General features: G+C 45.0%; 1 protein-coding gene and 1 long non-coding RNA gene across 3 annotated transcripts; both read left to right on the forward strand.

The window, feature by feature from the left end:
* The first annotated feature begins 2,911 nt into the window (after window positions 1-2,911).
* On the forward strand, window positions 2,912-7,772 carry RPS26 (ribosomal protein S26). Its single transcript, XM_083490617.1, has 4 exons — window positions 2,912-3,024; window positions 6,107-6,284; window positions 6,702-6,832; window positions 7,675-7,772. Exons 1-4 carry the CDS (start codon window positions 3,022-3,024, stop codon window positions 7,708-7,710), a joined length of 348 nt encoding a protein of 115 aa, XP_083346743.1. The 5' UTR covers window positions 2,912-3,021; the 3' UTR covers window positions 7,711-7,772.
* A 5,509-nt stretch (window positions 7,773-13,281) lies between these two features.
* On the forward strand, window positions 13,282-22,990 carry LOC310700701. 2 transcript variants are annotated; one of them, XR_014522732.1, is made up of 5 exons: window positions 13,282-13,654; window positions 15,132-15,281; window positions 19,872-19,979; window positions 20,581-20,704; window positions 22,795-22,990. It is a non-coding gene; the product is annotated as an uncharacterized lncRNA (long non-coding RNA). The 2 variants fall into 2 exon arrangements; XR_014522733.1 differs by lacking the exon at window positions 20,581-20,704.
* Window positions 22,991-23,648: the final 658 nt, after the last annotated feature.

A 23,648-nucleotide genomic window follows, 5' to 3' on the forward strand; every position in this document is an offset into this window, starting at 1 on the left:
AAAACACTAAAATATCATACATTAAAAACTTCCCTGAACAGGGCTGCCTTAAGATGTCTTCGGAATGTCAGGTAGTTGTTTATCGTTTTGACATCTGATGGGAGGGCGTTTCACAGGGCGGGCGCCACTACCGAAAAGGCCCTCTGCCTGGTTCCCTGTAGCTTTGCTTCTCGCAATGAGGGAACCGCCAGAAGGCTCTCGGCGCTGGACCTCGGCGTCCGGGCAGAACGATGGGGGTGGAGACGCTCCTTCAGGTATACTGGGCCGAGGCCGTTTAGGGCTTTAAAGGTAAACACCAGCACTTTGAATTGTGCTCGGAAACGTACTGGGAGCAAATGTAGGTCTTTCAAGACCGGTGTTATGTGGTCTCGGCGGCCGCCCCCAGTCACCAGTCTAGCTGCCGCATTCTGGATTAGCTGTAGCTTCCGAGTCACCTTCAAAGGTAGCCCCACGTAGAGCACATTGCAGTAGTCCAAGCGGGAGATAACTAGAGCATGCCCCACTCTGGCAAGACAGTCCGCGGGCAGGTAGGGTCTCAGCCTGTGTACCAGGTGGAGTTGGTAGACAGCTGCCCTGGATACAGAATTGACCTGCGCCTCCATGGACAGCTGTGAGTCCAAAATGACTCCCAGGCTACGCACCTGGTCCTTCAGGGGCACAGTTACCCCATTCAGGACCAGGGAGTCCTCCACACCAGCCCACCCCCTGTCCCCCAAGAACAGTACTTCTGTCTTGTCAGGATTCAACTTCAATCCATTAGCCGCCATCCATCCTCCAACGGCCTCCAGGCACTCACACAGGACCTTCACCGCCTTCACTGGTTCTGATTTGAAAGAGAGGTAGAGCTGGGTATCATCTGCATATTGATGGACACCCAGTCCAAACCCCCTGATGATCTCTCCCAGCGGCTTCATATAGATGTTAAAAAGCACGGGGGAGAGGACGGAACCCTGAGGCACCCCACAAGTGAGGGCCCAAGGGTCTGAACACTCATCCCCCACCACCACTTTCTGAACACGGCCCAGGAGGAAGGAGCGAAACCACTGTATAGCAGTGCCCCCAGCTCCCAACCCCTCTAGACGGTCCAGAAGGATGTTATGGTCGATTGTATCAAAGGCCGCTGAGAGATCCAGCAGAACTAGGAAACAACTCTCACCTTTGTCCCTAGCCCTTTTAGACATACACCCCACAGGTCTAGCCTAGCAATCTATGCCCATGGCCAGATTTTGGTTTTTCAAATTTCAGCAGTGCCGTGTGAAACCAAAATTCTGCTCCCCCTGCCTCTCACCTTTTCTGCATGTGCACGTCATAGTTTCAATGTCCTGCGGTGCCCCTCTTGACTCGGTGCCCGGCGTGGGGGAAAACAGTCGTGCTGCCCTAAATCTGTCTCCGCCATGGCACATGCCTTAGAACTGTCTCAAATACATATTGTGAGTGAACCATTTTCCTCAGCATAATTCTGGAGGATTGCAGTCAGCCTGGAAGCACAGCCTGAGTGCTTGGCTAACAGGTAGCACCTTTGATTACACAAATTAGATGGCTTCAGTCATGGGTGTAGCCAGGATTTATGTTTGGGGTGGGGGCAGAACCGAGCTATCTATGATGTGATTGGTCGGTGAAGTATTTGTTGTAAACAAAAACGGATCCCTTTCCCTTATGGAGTACACAAGAGCCCTTATAGAGTCCTTTATAGGTACTCCATCGGAAGGAGAAAATAACAGAGAATATTGAGAAGCAAAGCAGCAAGTAAGCCTGATCTTTATTAAAACTGTTGCAACAGGGTGCTCAACTACACACCCGGGGGGGGGGGGACCCAGCACAAAGGTGTGCAAGCCCTTATATAGACTTTTGAACTGCCCACCCTGTAGCTCAAGACCACCCCTCCATACATCATACATACATCACAGAAGTGGTCATATGTCATAGGTCATATGTACATCAGAGAAGGGGCAGACCATAACAGAAATCAGTGAGTTGTTTATATCCTGTCTGCCAGGTTACTTGGTTGGATTACCTAGGCATCCTGGCCACTCTCTTGTTATGATAACTACTCAGTTATTGAATCCAGGTCACAGGCTCACCCTATTGATATCTTAACTGTGCCCTTGAGACAGGCTTTGTGAGCAAAGAGACAATGGGGAGGTTCCCCATTTCCTTCAACCTTGCAGAGAAGTATTTGAGGTCATTTTGGGAGAGAGAAAATGGTTTCAGGACTTTTCTGTGGGTTTCAGACATGTGGTTTACATATTTGTACAGTATGTGTTTGCTTGGTACATTTATGAGCATCTATTTTATATAATTTATAAATACCTTAAAATTCTTATAACATATTTTTATTTCTTTACTTGATTTAGGGGAGGCAGCTGCGTGCTACGCCCATGGTTTCAGAAAAAAAAAAAAATATTGTTGCTACAAGTCTTCAGTGCAATAAAGCCAGAGTTTTATAAAAATTAATGAAATCACTAAAGTAGTTGAAATATAAGCAGAATACAAAACAAAAAAAAAACTGGCTAGGCCCAGTTTTTCGCATGACGACATCATGACCATGTGCTTCGCGGAAGAGAGAAGACTGCTGCGTCTTCCTGCATGCGCTACCTCGCAAGACGAGAAAGGGGAAAGAACTACAACTCCCGGCATGCATCTTTGCAGCTGAAACAAGAACGTTCGCCCTTACACCTCTTCCGATGCATCCTGGGAAACATCCGGGCTTTTAACAAACCACTTCTTCCTTTTTTGAAAAATCATTCCGCAGACGAGGGAAAGGGAATATAATCCCATTTTTAAAAAAGGCTCAGAGTCGGGACTGAGCGAGGGAAAGCCCAACAGCATTGCTTTTTCTGTCCCTAGGACGAAACACACTGGTGGGTTACCTCCCCCCGCCCCCTTAACCCGTTCTTTGAAAACCTCTTTTTTCACCGTGGGCGGAAATGAGGTGAAGCGTTTCCGCCTCGCGGAGGGATAGCTATATAAGGATCGCAGGGCGGCCGCCGGATCCTCTTTCGCCTCTTCTTGAGCGCCGAAATGGTGGGTAGAGTTGCGCGTGTGGCTCCGCTGGGCCAGAGAAAGGGGAATGGAGGCCGAAGCCCTGAGTTTGGGAGGGCGGGAGCGGGAAGAGCGAAATAGCTAGGAATTTGAATGGGTTTGGTGGTGGAGCTGCCATCCTGTTCCCCTTTAACGGCTTGGAGTTAACGGCTCCGGGTCACCGTCTCGGCCCTCAAACACCCCCCACCTCAACATTCCTCAGGTATCCCCCCCCTTTCGGGCTCCAGTTGGTACAGCCCGTCTCCCCCCTTTTTCCTGCTCCTTTGGCGCCGGCTTCCCTCTCGGGACCCCTCTGGGCCTCGTGACGGGCCCGTCCTCCGTGCGCATGATTGCCTGCAGGGCAGCCCGCCTCATCTAGCTTGCTGGGGGTGAGCAGCTTGAATAAAATACAGTGGTACCTCTGGTTACGTACTTAATTCGTTCCGGAGGTCCGTTCTTAACCTGAAACTGTTCTTAACCTGAAGCACCACTTTAGCTAATGGGGCCTCCCGCTGCTGCCGCGCTGCAATTTCTGTTCTCATCCTGAAGCAAAGTTCTTAACCCGAGATACTATTTCTGGGTTAGCAGAGTGTAACCTGAAGCATATGTAACCCGAGGTACCACTGTATTGGGTGGGGTGGGGGGCAGGTAATCCCCGCCCCAAATAATCGATCACACTGACGTAATGCATACACACCTTTTGAATGGCAATGGCCATCAACTTGGGGGGGCTCGGACCCCTCAAATATTTTATTGGGGGAGCCGAAAAGACCCCCAGGAGTTGGCTCCTGTGCTCGCTAGGGAGTTTCTGGGTTTATCGTGTTTTTAATATTCTGTAGGGAGCCACCCAGAGTGGCTGGGGAAACCCAGCTAGATGGGCAGGGTATAAATAATAGATGATGATGATTATGAACGTTCCCCCGGGAACATGAGGATTCCCCTCCTTTCCATGAAGAGCGAGAGACAGGATTGGTGCTTGAAAACATTCACATTCTGTCCTGGCTGCCTCTTGTTCAGATCTCTCAGACTTGGGCTCGCAAACTGAAAGATTTAATACTGAACTGAAAAGGCGCAATTTAAAGAATGTAAAAGGGGGCAGGAGATGTCACTGGCGCCTGGGAGAGCTCAAAAGATGCACTTGAAGACACCTTGCAGACACTAAGCAGGCCCCTGGGTCTGGTCTGCACTTAAATGGAATATTGCCAGGGAATTGCTCCTATGCTTCCTGGAGTCCCATGATGAAAGGCAGGGTGTACATAAATAACTAGAACTCGCAAAAAAAATGCGTTGGTGTGGCTCTAGGAGGTGAGTGGCAGTGGGCATAGTGCACACACATTTTGCAGGTGAAAATAGTGTTATGATGCCTCTGGTTCTTTGAACACCTCAGCCTCTACCATTATACTGAAGGTTCAAGTCACCCTGCTGCATGTGAATAGGCAGTGGTCGTGTGGGAAGGGGGGGAGGAAGGAATTGCTAACCTTTACAGGCCTGTCTATGATGCACCTGCTCAGCCATAACTGGGAAGCTGGGAGGAGGCTGCAAACACTGGCCAGATTTGAGAATAGAATTACCATTAAACCCACCTTTTAACATGGGAACTGCTTTATTTGTTAGCACGTTACTTACTTATCTTTCTGTCACCTAGTTCTGTTGGGTTTGGGGGGGAATACCAAACATTTAAAAAAATGTGTCACTGGAATCACTTTAAATCCCAGCCTGTAACAAGAAACCCATTTTATTTTTTAGTGACTTAGTTTCTTTTTCACAAACCAAACAAACACTTAAAGAAGCAGAAATACTGCAGGGTGCCATTTGATCTCACTTAGAATGGAGTGTGTACTGTTTGGGATCCTAACTCATCACTTAAAGCAACTTTCCCCCAATTTGGCCATCTGCAAGTTTTTTGGGCTACAACTCCTCTAAAAGTGGTCAGGGATAGCGAAAGTTGCACTCCAAAACACCTGGAGGACAAAAGGTTGAGAAAAGTTGACTTCCAGTGATGGGCCATGGCCTGATCCAGGGTGGGTCACAACAGGAACATGACCACTATGCAGATATATGGTAAAAGATTCAGAAATAGGTCTCCAAATTCATGTTTGGGCCAGCTGCATCAGTCCTACAGCTGTCCACTGTAGCCCATTCTGTATCCAGAAGTGGTTGGGCAGATACTTCTGGAAAGCTTGTGAATGGGACACAAAAGCAACGGTGCTTTCTTATTATCAGTGCCTGATATCCATGGGTAAAATCTATAATAACATGGAAATCCTATTTAACTGCCATGAATGTCGCAACTCTTTCTTTTCAAAATCATTTAAGCCATGGGTGTTTCCAAGATTTATGTTAAGGGGGGGCAGGATGAGCTACCTGCGACACAATGGGTCACTTAACAGAAGCCACACCTATCACGCAGCTGGGTTGCCAATTGCATTGCTAGAACATGCCACAACATCCCAACTGATCTCAGAGAGCATTTCAATTTCAAATATTCTGATTATTTCTGCTTTTAGTTAAGCCATTTTTATTTTTTTTATTGGGGAGGTTAGCTGCCCCACTCCTGGCTATGCCCATGATTTAAGCTAGTAGCTGTCACCATATATCGTAATGAACCAGAAGCCAGTGCTGTTGAAGCTCACAGGTGAGGACATTATGGTACTTAAATCCATTAGCTTCGTTTGACCCCATCAACAGCTTATCAGAGGTATCCTGAACGTTCAGACTTATTCGTTAGTTATGGTGTGAATTTGGGTGATTTTAGGGATCTCTGCTTTTATTTCAGGCATAGGCAAACTGCTCTCTAGATGTTTTGGGACTACAATTCCCATCATCCCTAGCTAACAGGACCAGTGGTCAGGGGTGATGGGGATTGTAGTCCCAAAACATCTGGAGGGCCAAGTTTGCCTATGCCTGTTTTATTTGCTGCAAAGTTTCCTTGTCTATCTCTGGAGCTGATGCTTACCAGAGATGCCCAAGTGAGAGGTATTTCGAATATACTGCTTGGTATTGAGCAGTGCTTTTCCTGTGTTCTGTAGCGCTATGTTGGTTCTCCAATACCTTAATATTTAAAAATTTCTGTCTCTGTAAACAGACCAAGAAGAGAAGGAATAACGGCCGTGCCAAGAAGGGCCGGGGACATGTCCAGCCTATTCGCTGTACCAACTGTGCCCGCTGTGTCCCAAAGGACAAGGCCATTAAGAAGTTTGTCATCCGAAACATAGTAGAAGCAGCCGCAGTCCGAGATATCTCGGAAGCAAGTGTGTTTGACTGTAAGTATCTTATGTCTCCATGCACTACTTCTGATTTACCAGTATTCATAAAGTTTGAGAAGGGTGGAATGAAGACGGATTTCTTTGTGTAAAAACAGAAATCAAATCCCATTATGACTCTTAATTGAAGTGTGTTGTATGCTTAGTCTGCTTTGTTCTGTCAGAATAAACATGAGGCATACTTCTCTTTAAAGTTTTAAGCTCCTGAATATTTTTCTTTTAAAATACTATTTTATATGCTGGTTTTCCTTTGGAAAATTCAGAGCCCATTAATGAGCTTAACCAGCAGTACTCCATCCATTGGAAGACTTCGGAAGCTTTTCATGGGTGCTATATAAGAACTGGATTTTGCCTTTCTGTAATGCAAACGTTGCATGCCTGTGTACTTAGCTCTGTTGCTTCTTCCTTTCTCTCCAGCATATGTGCTGCCCAAACTCTATGTGAAGCTTCACTATTGTGTTAGCTGTGCCATCCACAGCAAGGTGGTGAGGAACCGTTCCCGTGAGGCCCGGAAGGACCGTACCCCTCCACCCCGGTTCAGGCCTGCTGTAAGTGTATTGTCTTAAAGCTGTTCTTAAAGTTATGCACTTCAAAACCTCCTAGCTGGTGAGGCACCATCAGCATTGAAATGCCCCTTTGCACTAAGATATTGCATTATTATGTAACAAAATGTCCCGAGCATAAAAATTGAGCACTTTCCTGTGATCCCGTTTTAAAAAAACATAGGGTTTTTGTGTGTCTGCTTTTTCTGAGATTCTTGATCTATGCCCTTTTATACCAGCTGGCATCCTTTCCCAGTTTTTTTGTAGGAAGCCTTGTGTGTGGCTTACAGTAGAGATTTGCAGTTTGTATTGAGTGCCAATGAAAAATTACATGGGGAAGAGGTTGGAAATAATACGGAATACAGGCACCAGAATGTTGCAGGAATAATTGCATCTCCGGGTTCTTACTGAACCTTATAGTGGTTCTCAACCTGTTGGTCTCCAGATGTTGTTGGACTACAACTCCCATCATCCCTGAGCTCTGCCCTTCTTAGGGGTGATGGGAGTTGTAGTTCAACAACATCTGGAGACCCACAGGTTGAGAAAGGCTGTTATAGAGCCATAGTCTGCCCCAGGAGGCAGCTGCACTGCAGCTCCTGCTGTGCCACCTGTGTACATGGTGATGTATATAAGCCAGGATTCATTAAAATGCCTAATCTCAAAGTTGAAGATGACGCCAAAAGGGCAAGGCCAGCTCCCCAGACTGCTTCCCTTGCATTGTTCATTTGTTGCAACTCACCTGTATCAAATTGGTCTTGTGATGGCAATTGAGTATTGTCTTGATTTAAATAACTGTGTCATAATTAAATAACTGTCCCCTAACACAACCTTTCTTTTTTTCCCCCCAGGGTGCTGCACCAAGACCACCCCCTAAGCCTATGTAAAGAGATGGTTTGAATGATGCCAGTTTCTACTATTGACACAATAAATTCACAGCTGGTCTTTATGCGTTATTGGTTTAGAGTGTTGTTTTTACACGGCTGGACTTTAAGGGGTGGATGTCTTCTTGTTAGCCGTTATTTAGGCATACTGACTGTGGAACTTGGAAATCTGTATGTTTAGATGTAGAGTGCCATTTGTATTGGTAGTCCTCACGTTTATGGGCAGGACTGAAGTAATGGGAAATGTGTTCAATGTTTAGAAGCCAAGAATGCCATGTGATGTGTTTTCACTGGTGAGAACATTCCTTGATTCCCCCCCCCCCCCCCATCATTTGTGGGTGACCTTCTTGGGGAGTTTCCAGGAAGATTCCCTCCCTGCAAATTAGGGTTCAGAAAAAGGTAAAACACGTTTTTTCAAGCTAATTGCTGGTGGGTGGAAAGAGACTGGCTGCATGGCAGTGGGGCGGGGTGTACTTGCCTCTGTGATTGTGTGTGTGTGTGTGTGTGTGTGTGTGTGTGTAGCTCAGAACAGTTTCTTGTGTTTCCAAATTTGCCCACAACCACAAAATGGTTAACAAGAGCTGAACAAACTGAATAGGTTTGGTGGAGGGCAACAAAGATGTGGTCAGCTGTATTGGAAAAAGGTTGTATGAGGTAAGGAACTGGGTGGGTGTGGGTGTAAGCAAATAATCAGGCACTTTAAGGACTGCCATAGAAGCTAGCAGAGACTTGTTACTTTGTGCTCCAGAGAGTTAGGCTAAATGTAGTGGTGTATCTTCAAGCAGAGGCTGGCCACATGCGTATTGTGGATGCTTTAGTTTCAGGTTTCATAGATCAAGCGGTGGATTGGATCAATTGATGCACAAAGCACCTCCAACTTTGTTTCTACTCAGTTTGCGCTTGTGTGGGCCTGCACACTGGAAATGAACTCTTGATGTGTCCTCACACTGACCAGTAACTACTTCTGGAAGTAGCTAGGGCCTGGGAGAAGCATGTACATTGTGTTCCTTTTTTATGCTTCTCAGATATAGCTGTATTATAACAGCTTTTGGAGGATTCAAACTTGCCCACCTCTAATACAAAAAGTTTACTTGATCACATTCATACTTGGGCTGAGTGGAATAACACTCCACTGGAGTTAAGCAGGGTTTTTCCTTCTTTTGACAGTTCCTTAAAAAGCTGCTCTGGCTCGGGGGGGGGTGTTAAGGGATCTTTCTGAGCAGCGAGGTGATGCTGAAGGCTATAGAGGAAAGAGGAATGCAGCAAAAACAACTCTACTGCTTCGTCTAGCAGAAGTCTCCCCTTGATCAGAGCTATTTCAGCAAATAGAAGGAGCCCTTTTTAGCAGAAGGAAGAGTAAATCCAACCCAGTATAAAGAAAAGAACATTTAGGCCGCAAACTTAAACCTGCTTACCTGGGAGTAAGCTTCGTTGAACCTGAAGGCTTTCCTAAATATGAATTATTTTGCTAGTTTTTGATGTGCTTTACAAAGTCACCATAGTCCTTAAGTGGAAGTGCAAGTACTACTTCTAATTGGATGTTTGTCAAACTAATGCCCGGTGCAAGTGCACTGTAGGTGAATCATGCCTGCCCATGGCAGTCTGGAGCAAGGCCTCTTACCTTGCATTTCAGCATTGCTTGTTTACATCATGAATCTAATTGAAGGTTTCTCTTGGAAGACCAATTTGCCTTGCAAAAATAAGGGTGGACATGGTCTGGGTTGCATTCTTTGTTTATGATGTGGCTTGTATATATACATGACAACATGATGATCCAATCTGGGTCATAATTCTTGTGTTTGGCCTTAACCCCTTCTACATTCATTGAGCCTAGCAGAACCTTTGTTTAATCCACAACCACCAGAATGTGGATCTCTAGGTAAGAACTCCCACTATGACTGGTGAAAGTACTGCAAGGTAGTACTGTGTTTAAGATGGTTTGGAAACCATTCTCCAAGCCACACAGAGGTAATTCCTGGTTTATGATAACTCATTCAAAAGATTAACTCCCACCCTCCTGGCACTGATGGGGGAAGGGGCTGGATGAGACGGGAGATGAAGAGGAAGATCTGTTGCATGCATACAAGTCTGACGTGCCAGTGGAGCTTTGTTGGATACAGTCCAAAAGAAAATGCCCTTATATAAAAGTAAGTAACCCCCAAACACCATAGGCCCCATACACTTTGGCGAACTCTGGGGAGACGATTCCACAGGTAGAGCCCCCAGTGGCACAATGAGTTGGTGTATCTTGCTGTTAACCAGAAGGTTGGTGGTTCGAGCACACTCTGGGATCGCTGTGCTTCAGGTACTGGGGTCCTTGGCTGTTTTGCAGCATTATAGGTTAAAATGAGCCCACTGAATGGGGCCCTGGGATGCACTGGCAGGCAAGGCAAAAGAGCAAGGACCAACGTACTACATTTGAAATGCCTGGTCCCTTTTAGCAACCCCCTACATCGTTCTACATCTACTGTTGGATGGCACGTTGTACACTGACTTCTGGCAACTCCTGCAGCCAAGCTGGTGCCAAACGTATTACTCTGCCTTTCTTTGGACCATAACAACGCAAAGAAGTTGTTTGACCCACTTAAAATTATGGCAGCCACATGCTGGACCAATTGTAATATCTGCTCAATAGAGTCTGTTGCAGTCATCAAATCTGAATATGGAGAAGATTCAAATTTCCTGGTTTGGGTGATTTATTTCTCATGTAGTTCCTGCTAGTAGGCACAGGGTGGCAGCAGAGGGCAGCTCTAGGTGCTTACTTCCTAATACAGTACTGTGCATTGTTCCAAATCCATAACAATATGAAACGGTGATGATTTTTATTAAACAGAATGTATCTCTGGCTTTCTAACTACTTTGTATCAGAACACATGGAGGAAGATTGAAGAAATAGTGTGGGGGGGATATTAGAAAAAGATTGCAAACAGTTTAGGGAGGACAGGAATAAATTAGAGGTCCCCTGAAGCCTATGAGATCAAGGCCCTGCAGAGATTGGAAGTAACCAGGTAACAATTAGACGTTCTGATGTCAAAATAGTCAAGGTATATTTAATTGAACTGTTTTATTATGTTTACGTGTTTCTCACTTTGGGATTGTGTGAACAATGAAGAGTTTATAATCAAAACTCTTAACATATTACAGGCCAAGAAACGACCTGAGGCCATAATTAGATCAACAGTAACTTTTCCCCTCCTCTTTGGTGTCACCTATTTCCTGTCTTATTCACCCTCTGAGTTGGGTGGAGGGAAATTTGTGGCTAAAGCCCAGCAATTCCTAAAGGCAGGCTGAGTAGCCGCCATGTTGAGTTTCTCACCTGTGGCTCATCTGGGCAGGACTTTGAGCTGACTTGGATTGGAACTCAACTGTACTTGAGAGATGTTCTAATCTCGGGGTAGGATTTGGGCATTTAATAACTCTTTAAGCAGGTTGAAAGTCACTTGCGTGGTTCCTGTATATTTCCTCAACAACAGTTGGGGCAGTTTGGACCAGAGCTAGAGTAGAGAAGTGGGATGTTTTAACTAGTGATGATAAACCTGTAGCCTTCCAGTTGTTTCTGGATTCCCAACTATTGCCAGGAGATCACATGTCACAGCTATAGGTCCTGCTCCAAATTGGGTAGTAGAGCACTTAAAGGTCAAATCTGATTGGATCCCGTGGTGATTTATATCCTTGCTTAAAACGAAAGAGTTATGATCTCTAAAAACGGCTATATTTGATATATTCAGTAACGTTGCAAGCAAACATTATTACTTCTTTGTTCCAACAACCTCAGGGGACCACACATTCACACCCTTCCACCAGACAAGAAACTACCCCAGTTACCTCATCTTAACACCTTGTATATTCTCATTTCAAGACTTGCAAGCTGGAGACTTTAGGCTCCAGCATCATGCTTCCTCTTCAATGCGCATGCGCACAGCTTGCTCACTTTTTTGTGACTTTCTAGTGAAGGTGCCACACTGGCACCAATGACTCTGAACACCAAAGGGGTTTTGTTGATTACAGAATACTGTGCTTCAGAAGGGTAATAATGTTTTGCCATTTTTAAAAATTAATTTTGAAGATCGCATGAAGCATAATGGGAATTCAATCAGGAAAAGGGCTGCATGGGGGAACTGCTGCTTGCTTGGTGTCCCTTCCGTGCCTCGTATCCTTGGCCTATGGCCCGTCCTTCCATAGGGCCTGCTTGGCTCGGAAGCTGCCAAGAGACAGATCTGCCAAGAGACAGGGCTGCTGCCTTCAGCACATCAGCCCCCATCAGTTGTTTTTTAACTGAGGCTGGGAGGCCCTGTTTGCAGCGAGCGCCCATGAATTCTGCTTTCTTCTGACACTTATCTCTGATCTCATTTCCTCCCACTCCTCTCCTGACTGCAACCATTGTTCTCAGCGCCCACTCCTGAATCTCTGCCATCCTCTCCCTCTCTCCATGCCATGCACTGTGACAGAGTGACCTTGCCAGTGGCTGTGGCGCTGCTCCTGCCATCCTTTGCCACCAAAGGCCCAGGCAGGGAATGAGGATGATGCCACAACAGTAATAACCCAGCCCTTCCTTCCTTCCTTCCTTCCTTCCTTCCTTCCTTCCTTCCTTCCTTCCTTCCTTCCTTCCTTCCTCTCTGCCAGGCTCTCTCTCTCTCTCTCTGCTTGGAATGGCAGCCATCTGAACGGATGGATAGATAACAGTGGTCGCTTTTGTTTCTCATAGGCTTTTTCTATAATTTTGCAGCAGAGACAGCAGTGGGACTCAAAAGTTATTGCAAAAGGGCGACCGACGAGAAGGCTGTGGCAGAATGCACAAGAGAAACAGATGCTCTTAGGCTCAGCAGACTCTTTTGCTGGCTTGTCTTGAAACAAGTATTCCCCTTTATGTGGATCCAGTCTTAATTCTACATGCTTGGAGGGGAGAGAGAAGCACTGTGTGGCATTAAGGGGCTGGTGGTCCTGCATCCTGCAGATCATCCTAAATGGGAAATGTGTATACAGTGGTACCTCTGGTTACGTGCTTAATTTGTTCCGGAGGTCCGTTCTTAACCTGAAAACTGTTCTTAACCTGAAGCACCACTTTATTATTTTTTTAAAGTAATATTTATTAGAGTTTCCAATAATACAGAAAATCAAAAACAAAAAAGAAAAAACAAAAAAATTCAACCTTTAAAGTCCCATTTTCAATAACTTCTTTCCATGACTTCCCCTCACCTCCCCTTCTTGTATTCCAAATCCGAATATTTATCCAACAAGTTCTTATCTCTAATTTCTTAACCTTAATTTGTTATTATATTTATTTATATTAAATTTTTGCCCTTAATTCGTTGTTATATTTAGTTCAATTTGTATATCAACTTTTAACTTATGTACCTTAATCATTTATAAAAAAAACTTTTTCTAAGGTTGACCCTAATTCCCTTCCACGAATTCCCCATTCTCATAGTGATAACAGCATAAAAATTAAACACAGAGTAAAAAAGATCAGGCCCCCTTTGGATTTCCCAACCCCACCCTTCCCTCCCCGGTTTCAATCCCAAAACCATAGTCCATTAGTCCATTTATTTAGCCTGGTGACCTCACGTCCCTGAAGCACCACTTTAGCTAATGGGGCCTCCCGCTGCCGGAGCACGATTTCTGTTCTCATCCTGAGGTAAAGTTCTCAACCTGAGGTGCTACTTCTGGGTTAGGGGAGTCTGCAACCTGAAGCATATGTAACCTAAAGTGTATGTAACCCAAGGTATCACTGTACAGAGGGTGAGCCTGGGGAAAGGCTTTGGGCTTAAAAGCCCAAATGAGCCTTCCAGGCCTCTCTCAGCTCTCTTCCCTGAGCCACAAGCCTGTTTTGTACTCTGCTCGGGTGTTTTTACCTGTCTGGAACAGTTACTTGAAATTCTGCTAATGCCTCCTGCACGCCTGGAAAGAGGAACGTGTGAGGGTGTTGAAGCTAGCCTAGTGTACAAAGGTAACACACCTATTTATTATTATTATTATTATTATTATTATTATTATTATTATTATTATTATTATTATTATTTGTATACCGACTTTCTATCTTACAATACAAGCGGAAGAAACAAAAAAATGTACATCTTATAACAATCTAATGCAATACAAAAATGATAATAAAACAAAACTTTAAAATAAGCAACCTACATCAAAAAGTAATATTCAACAATTAGTAGAGTAGTATAAAATAATATGAACATATAAAAGTTAAATAAAAATCCACTCAACAGTTACAATAAATAATTTCTAAAACTATAATCAATAAAACAATGGCAAGCCACAGTACATAAAATAATACAATACAAATTGAGAAGCAGAGACTAGAGGGTGGAGCAAGGCAGGTGGAAGGAGGCCTTGCCTGATGGAGTCTCTCCCCTCACAGTTGCAAGGCCCACTTTGCCCTCTAGCCTCACCCAGTACTGGCGTCTGGCCCCTCGAACGAAAAAAGTGGCCTTCAGGCTCAGTTTAAGGTTCCCCACCCATTGTTGTTTTATTTGAGAGCCTGCCAAGGCCTCCCAGAAATGACACCTCTCTGTGGTAGTTGACAGGACTCCATTTACCTAGCACCACTAAGCCTTGGGCCTATGCCAGGGATGGAGAAAGCCCCATTGTAATAACTCTCCTTATCAGAATATCTGCCAGTCTCAGCCCCTCACTTGATAATATGATAATCGTGACAATACAGGATAACTGTAACAGACCCTCCAAATGTCCCTATTTTCCAGGGACAGTCCCAGGTTTACAGAAGCCATTCCAGTTTCTGATTTAATCCCAGAATGTCCCACTTTTCCATAGGACATCCCCGGTGCTTCCCCCCCAAAAAACAATGTTTAGGGGTACTCTCATTTTGACTCAAGAAAATCACCATTTTGTAGTGCAAATCGGGGGAAAATAAATACAGTAAATGGGCAAAAGTACAAAGATTCACAAAATGTTTAGGGGTATGCGTACCCCTGCGTCCCCTCAGAAAAAAGCACTGGACATCCCTATTTTCATCAGAGAAATGTTGGAGGGTATGGAGTTTTGTGACCCCTGAGCCAAGGAGATAAGCAACTATACAACCTTTAGAAGGCATCTGAAGGCAGCCCTGTATAGGGAAGTTTTTAAATGTTTAATGTTTTATTATGTTTTTATATATGTTGGAAGCTACCCAGAGTGGCTTGAGCAATCCATTCAGATGGGTGGGGCATAAACAAAATTATTATTATTATTATTATTATTATTATTATTATTATTATTATTATTTAGATAGGGCGTTCCTATTTTAACTGGAGAAAAGTGGAGGATATGCTGTAAACTCCTGCCCCCAACATCATGTATGGAGACAATAACACAGGTGTCAATTGCAGGGCTGTTATAATCTGCACTTCCTCTCTGTTTCCAACCTGCAGTATTGAAATGATGATGATGGATTATGTTTATTGCAATTGCAGTGTTGGGGCTTTAAAAAAATAATAATGATGAAGCTGGCCGTCTCCACTGCAATGTGAGTATCAGGATATACACCTCTGTGACCAGAAGGGAAGTTCACCGTCATAAAACATTAAAAGCAGCACTGCTGATATATAGCCTACTGAACAAAGGTAAGAATCACATGCATCTGTTTCTCTGTCCATTTTCCCTCTGCCTCTGCCCACCATTGGCATATGGTGCCCCCAAACAGGAATTGAGTTGAAAAGGTTCCCTTGGCATATCAGCATTATTGAGCTTGGTGGACCAATGGTTTCAGTGCCAACTCAAATAAAATATTGGGGGGAGCGGGTAAGCCCTGCCTTACATAATTACATAGTGCGGTGTATGCACACCATTTGAATGGCAATACCTATTAACTTAGGGCAACTTCCTCAAATATTTTACTGGGGGGCCTGAAGGGACCTTGGCCCCTAGGAGTTGGCTCCTACGGGTCTGACTCGCTTCCTATGTTCTCATGTTTACTAAACATTCAGAAACCAAAAAAGGCCACATCACGGCGGTTTCCTTACTCAGAAATATCAGATCTGTTTCTTAGCCCCAGCTAAAAATCCTTGTTCAGAAACCCAAATGTTGCTAGTAGGAAGTATTATACAATTACAGAATTTGAGCTGTGATTGCAGAATGCAGAATGACTCTGAGACTTAACTTTCTTGAATTGAGATGCTATGCTGTTCTCAGTTTTGCATGCTTGTGGATGTACATTGATACTGACTCAAGTTGACCTTCCAGAAGTTAACTGGCACCAGGGAGGAGCATGAGCATATCCTGTTCCACTTTCTGATGCTAACAAGCCCTTGATATAAAGAAAAACCAGTTCTGTTAATCTTTTAAGCAATTTTCAATGTACTGGAACACTCGCCATAGTCCCTAAGTGGAAAAGCAAGTACTACTTCTAATTGGATGTTTGTCAAACTAATGCCTGGTGCAAATGTACTGTAGGTGAATCATACCTGCCCATGGCCGTCTGGAGCGAGGCCTCTTACCTTGCACTTCAGCATCACTTGTTTACATCATGAATCTAATTGAAGATTTCCCTTGGAAGACCAATTTGCCTTGCAAAAATAGGGGTGGACATGGTCTTGGTTGCATTATTTGCTTATGATGTGGCTTGTAGAAACATGACAACTTGACATGTTGATCAAGTCTGGGTCATCATTCCTGTCCCTAGTTCCTACATAAACTGCTGCAACTGGGCCCTCTGTAAATTCAGCAACTAGATGAACATCTGCTGTATTATTTGATCCCAGCAGAACATTGGGTTTTATATGTGATGACCAGCTGCAGAATATGGATGTCTGGACAAGAATTACCACTGGCAATATTTACTGTGTAATATTTCAGTTTTCAAAAAGGTTTACAATTCAGTTTCCTTCTGGCCAAAGTGAGGGGATTATGGTCTCCTTTTTCAGAAAACATCCCTAATGGGATGTTGACTGTTTTTAGCCACAGAATCAGGTGGGGTCTATCTTCTTCCTTATAGCTATGTTTTCACAGTGGAATAAAGAAGCATCCTTGCTGTCATGTTGTACATGTATTAATTTAATACGTTCTTATTTTATATTCTGAGCTGATAGATCCGAAGGGCAACTAATAAAAACCTGCAGTTAAAAACTACATAACATCCAAAAATGAAACTGCATAAATAATAAAACAGGTTGTGCAGCAAGGAAAATCAGGAGAGAAAAGAATGTCAAGTTGAATCAGATAAAAGTGACCAATAAGCACCAAAACCCTTCTGTGGAGAAAAAGGACTCATTCTTATCAGTTCCCTAACAGACAGAAGAGTGGAAGCATGGTCAATGACCCTACAAAGAGAATGCCAATGTCTCAATGCCCTGTTTGGCTAACCACCCACCCACTAAAGGCTTATAGTTAGGTTTCTCAGGAAGTTTTTATTAATGAATAGGTATGGTATGTTTTATGAGGGACGTGGGTGGCGTTGTGGGTTAAACCACAGAGCCTAGGACTTGCCGATCAGAAGGTCGGTGGTTTGAATCCCCGCAATGGGGTGATCTTCCGTTGCCCGGTCCCTGCTCCTGCCAACCTAGCAGTTCGAAAGCACGTCAAAGTGCAAGTAGATAAATAGGTACCTCTCCGGCAGGAAGGTAAAGGGTGTTTCCGTGCGCTGCTCTGGTTTGCCAGAAGTGGCTTAGTCATGCTGGCCACATGACCCGGAAGCTGTACGCCAGCTCCCTCGGCCAATAAAGCGAGATGAGCGCCGCAACCCCAGAGTCGGTTATGACTGGACCTAATGGTCAGGCGTCCCTTTACCTTTACCTAGGTATGTTTTAAAAGGGAGAAGTTGGTCCTTGAGCTATCCTAGCTGTACACAATTAAACACCACAGAGGTTAAACATGTCCCTTTGAACTGGGCCTGGAAACCAACTGGGATCCAGTGAAGTTGTCTTAGAATCAACACTGTATGTTCCACTCTTGCCATCCCCAGTTAACATTCTGGAATTACCTTCTGGATCAGCATAAGTGCCAACTCCCTGGGGTCCTGGGTGCCCAAGTACCCATAAAATTCCCCATGAAGGGGCTGGGCACCCACAAATTTCAATGCCAAGGCCATGCACGCTGCATGGCACCTACTGCTCTGGGCACCCATGGTCACGGGGCTAAGTTGGCATTCCTGTGGATCAGAGATAGTTATTGAGAACCTTTCAAAAGCTGCCAGCGTGGAGTATGTTACATTAATGCGGTGGTTTTCAGCTAGTGTGCCGTTGCACCCTGGGGTGCCTTGAATGATGGTCAGGGGTGCCGCAGGCCTATGTCTCTCTTTCCTTCCCTCCCTCCTCTGATGCCCTCTCCTTTCTCTGTCTCCCAAAGGCTTGCACAGCTGTTTATTGCAGCAGCCCTGGCTATAAACTAGAGTGGTATCTCGGGATGCGAAAGGGATCCATTCCAGAGCCCCGTTCACATCCTGAATAGAATGTAAGACGCGATGGCGCATCTGCGAATTGCGTTTTGCTGCTTCCGCGCATGCGCATGACGTCATTTTGAGCGTCTGCACATGCGTGAGCGGCGAAACCCGAAAGCAATGCGCTCCGTTACTTCTGGGTTGCCGCAGAGCGCAACCTGAAAACGCTCAACCTGAAGCACATTCAACCCAAGGTATGACTGTATAAGCTTCGCAGGCGAATTGTACCTCTGGGAGGCACCCCTCTTTGGGGCAGGGGGTGAAGCTCAGAGACCTGGGGCAGTGGCTGCTCAGAGGACTCCCAAGGAGAGGGGAGAGGAGAGGAGGCTGAGGTAACACTCCACAAGGGAGGGTGTTCAAGAAAGGGAGAGAGGCTGCCAGCTCTGCAGGCAAGGGGTGACATAACTGGGCTCCTGAGCCCCACAGGTGTGGCACAGAAAGAATGTAGTTGGTTAAGGGAGCCGTGGACTCAAAAAGTTTGAAAACCTCTGCAGTAATCTGTTCACACTTATGTGTGTGGTTTCCCCATGCACATCCAGCTAGGAGCCACAGCATGGCGCCAGAGGGCAGCAGCAGGTGCTTATCCCTGCTTTTGTACTTCATCTACATTCCAAGGCTGATTTGGGGGGGAAACACACAAAAAACAAAGAATGTCCCCTTTGTTTTCTGATTGCTCAGAACAAAAGGAAGTAAGAATGAAGAGAAAGGGGGGAGGAATAGTGAGACAGACTGCAAACTGTTTCTGGAGGACAGCATCAAAAGTAGAGGTGCCCTGAAGCACATGAGATCAGTAATGGGGGAAAACGAAGGAACAATTAGATGCTCTGCGTCTCTCTTATGGCAAGGTTTCAAGTTGAAACCTTGTCTCCATGTAATCTGCTCTGAGGTTTGCAGAAGGCTAGTCTTGCATTCCAGGCCTGAGGTCCTATTTATGTCAGAAACCATCTTTTCCTCTTTGGTGTCACCTGTTTTCTGTGTGACTCATCCTCTGAGCTGGGTGGAGGGAAATTTGAGGCTAAAGCTCAGCAATGCCTCAAGGACAGGCTGAGCAGCTACAGTGCTGAATGTCTCATCTGTGGCTCATCTGGACAGGATTTTGAGCTGACCTGGATTAGAACTCAGCTCCACCCGAGAGCTGCTTTAATCGAGGAGTAGGATCTGGGCATTTAAAGTCACTGGTATAGTGCCTGTATATTCCCGCCCCTCCATGAATAATAAAAAATTGGTTGGGGCTCTTTGGACCACAGCTGTGACTTAGAGGGGCATTAGACCAGGGATGATAATATAACACCGGTCCTGAAAGACCTACATTGGCTCCCAGTACGTTTCCGGGCACAATTCAAAGTGTTGGTGTTGACCTTTAAAGCCCTAAACGGCCTCGGCCCAGTATACCTGAAGGAGCGTCTCCACCCCCATTGTTCTGCCCAGACACTGAGGTCCAGCACCGAGAGCCTTCTGACGGTTCCCTCACTGCAAGAAGCTAAGCTACAGGGAACCAGGCATAGGGCCTTTTTGGTAGTGGCTCCTGCCCTGTGGAACGCCCTCCCACCAGATGTTAAAGAGATAAACAACTACCTGACATTTAGTAGACATATGAAGGCAGCCCTGTTCCGGGAAGTTTTTAATGTGTGATATTTTAATGTATTTTTAATCTTTGTTGGAAGCCGCCCAGAGTGGCTGGGGAAGCCCGGCCAGATGGGCGGGATACAAATAAATTATTATTATTATTATTATTATTATTATTATTATTATTATTATTATTTATTATTATTATTATTAGGCTCCAACTCCTGCCAGCTTCAGTTAGCGTGGTCAACAATCAGGGATCATGAGAGATGAGTACCATCTGGAGAGTCATAGGATCCCCACTCCTGGGTTTGATGTTACAGTGAGTATGATTTTTATATTGCTGTAAACTGCTGTGATCTATTTCTATGATACAGCAGTATTTAAATATTTTTTATAAATAGATAAATAAAAGAACTAATATATAAAAAAGTTGGGAGATCCAGTTACAGATTTCTTGCACTTTATCCTTAGACACTCTGCCGCCTGGTAGGTGCAACTTCCGTGCTTCGCATGCTTAGCCTGTGGTTCATCCTTCCAGAGGGGTCTGTTTGGTTCAGAAGCTGCCAGCAGATAAATCGATCCCCAGGGCTGCTTCCTTCAACACCTTATCAGGTGAATCCTGCTACTTTCTGCAGAGGGTGGGGGCCCCATCTCCAGTGCCCATGAACTTTGCTTTCTTCTGACGCTATCTCTGATCTCATTTCCTCCCACTCCTCTCCTGACTGCGGCCATTGTTCTGAGCACCCACTCCTGAATCTCTGCCATCCTCTCCCTCCCTCCACGCCATGCGCTGTGACAGAGTGACCTTGCTGGTGGCGTGCTGCTCCTCATGTTGCTCTCTCCCGCCAAAGGCCCAGGCAGAGAATAAGGATGATGACACAACAGTAACAGTCCATCCATCTCTCTCTCCTCTCTGCCAGGCTGTCTTCACTCTGAATGGCCAAAGAGAGCCATTGATATGGATGGATAGATATAGAGGCTGCTTTTGTTTCCCATTGGCTCTTCCCAGAAGATTGTGGCAGACACAGCAGCAGAACTCAAAAGGTATTAGAAAAGAGGAATAGATGGCGAGGAAAAGGGACATTATAAGCAGAATGCAAGAGAGAAAGGAGGTTCTTATTAGTGCCAGATTTAAGGCAGTGTGGGCATGCAGAGCTGAGGGAGCACAAAATATTATAATAACCACCACCACCACCTATAATTATAGGAGTACCTACTGAGAAGATCCATAAAAAGTGACTGTACTGAACGGAATTATAGTGCAAATAAGAAATATTTGGAGGGGGTTACAACTTTTGCCCTCGCTCAGGGTACTGCATTACCCAGTTCCGCAGCTGTTCTCATGTTCAGTAAACTCTCTTGCTGTCTTGAAATAATTTTTCTCTTTCCTGTTCTGTGACCCGGTCTAACTTTATGTACAACAGAAGAGAAACACAGCGTTGCATTAAGGTGCTGGTTCCTGGGTCCTACTGATGATATTGAGAGGGAACAGTGATCTAGCGCTGTAGAACAAGGGTCTCGAGTCCAAAGGTGGCTAGAATCCACACTTCTTTGCCCTTTAATAATTTCATCCAAACCCTAGAGGTGTTAGGTTGTTCTTCAACTTTACATATGCTCAAGGAGGTACTAGCCCCATGTGCAAGGCTATGGTTCCAGGATATGGTCTGAAGGCAGCTGAGGCTACCACTTTGCCAAAGCCAATGAGGTTCAGACAGTGCCTGGATGGGAGACTGCAGATCCACACATATATTTAAAGCACGTCTAGCACATATTTAAATCACATGACCTTCCCCCAAAGAATCCTGGGAATGACTATTCCCCATTCACAGAGATACCATTCCAGGCAGCCTTAACAAACAAAGTTCCCAGGGTTCTTTGGGGGAAGGTCATGTGCTTTAAATGTGTGTTGGATGTGCTTTAAATGTGGACTTCTCTAAGACTGACATGTATGCTAACTTGGGTTACATGATGTAAGGAAGGAAGGCGATATAAACGTAAGGAAATACAATAAAACCCGGCACAGCAAACTTGTCAGGGGGCTTCTGAAATCAGGACCTGAGATTGAGCTTTTTTGATAGATTTCTAAATACACGTAAACAAGGCTGGTGTGATGGAAGCATCCACCCAAATGTCCTTCCTTGGTTGAGTCATTATATTTGTTCTTAGGTTGTTAAGTCCTCCCATGTTACCTGGTAGCAGCCTTAAGGAAACATCCTCAAATAGTCTCTTCTTCAATCCAAATATTCCTATTTACCTTTCTAGGAGCTTTTTTCAGTGCTCTGCAAGTTGTATCTCATGTCTCCTTCCCAAGACCGGGCCAAACATTTTTGCTGCCTGAGGTTATGAACAAGATTCTCTCACTACCACCACTTCATTCAACATATAGAAGCCACATACAAAAGCCACATACAGAGAGGCAGTGTGGTGTAGTGGTTAGATTATTGGACTAGATCCTAGGAGACCAGGGTTCAAATCCCCACTCAGCCATGAAGCTCACTGGGTGACTTTGGGATAGCCACTGCCTCTCAGCCTAACCTACCCCACAGGGTTGTTGTGAGGATTAAATGAGGAGGGAGAAAACCATACCTGCTGCCTTTAACTCCTTGGAGAAAAAAAGTGAGATATAAATGCAACAGAATAAAACTGGCAGGTGAATTTTTCTTCAGCAGTCGGGTCCTCCACCAACTGGCTAACTTAGGGAGTCCAGGGGGCAGACATCATGGCACTGTACAGTTCTGGCATCTTCTGCCAATCAGCATTGGCCATCTCAGACAGCCGCCTCCCTCTGCCCAACAGTAGGGCTGGCTCTTCCTCCTCCTAGTAGCATTGTGAGGTGGGCTGAATAAGACTAAGATAAGGAACTGGAAGCTACTTAGTGAGCCCTGTGTCTAATCTGAGATTTGGACTCAGTTCTCCCAAAGCCAAATGTAGTTCTTCAGCCTCTACAACAAGCTGATTTAAGAAAAGGGAAACCTTACTGATGATTAGTTTTAGGAATTGTGACAGTATTAGAGGAAATCTATCCTACTTCCCAACCTGTGAAAAACCACATTTGTCTGTGAAGTGGCATGACATGTTTCCGTTCTACACAGTGAAGACTAAAATCTTACTTTAAGTGTTGTTTGTTTTTGAAGCATGTTCTGGACAGATGTGGCAAGAATCTCCTTTGGGCACCTGACAGTGCATATATACTTGGAAGTAAGTCCCATTTAAGCATGTATAGAATTACAACCTGAAAGTGAGCGAAATACAGCCTTTCTTCCCTGACACAGACCGTACATTAACCACATTTAAAACACTGTTATAATACCCAAAGTTTCCAATAGACCACATTGGCCTCACTGAAAGAGAGAGAATCCCACCCCCTTGTTCAGTCCTGATATTTTAAAGGTAAAGGTAAAGGTAAAGGACCCCAACAGTTAAGTCCAGTCGCAGACGACTCTGGGGTTGCGGCGCTCATCTCGTTTTACAGGCCGAGGGAGCCAGCGTTTGTCCGCAGACAGTTTTTCTGGGTCATGTGGCCAGTATGACTAAGCTGCTTCTGGTGCAACGGAACACCAAAACCAGAGGAGTGCATGGAAACGCCGTTTACCTTTCTGCCGGAGTGGTACCTATTTATCTACTTGCACTTTTTGGTGTGCTTTCAAACTGCTAGGTTGGCAGGAGCTGGGATTGAGCAATGGGAGCTGATATTTTAGCTCCTCCCAAATATGCATGCAATCACATGATAAGTAGGTAGGTAGATTTGTAGATTCCAGCAACTGCAAAATGAACTCACATTACCCCAAGGCAGGCTTGTTTTATATGTTGTCAGTGCTTCATCTCAGGCAAATAAATAAATTCATCTATTCAGACACATTACACAGAATTAACATTACACAAGGGGAGAAAGTGGTGGGCATCTCAACTTTTTCAATATCAGTTAAATCACAGCTAATTAAAAAAAAACCTCAGCCCAGCTGCCCTTCTTCATATAGCAGGATAGTCC

Source organism: Podarcis liolepis (genome assembly GCF_965112155.1).
Source record: "Podarcis liolepis genome assembly, chromosome: 2".
NCBI lineage: Eukaryota > Metazoa > Chordata > Lepidosauria > Squamata > Lacertidae > Podarcis > Podarcis liolepis.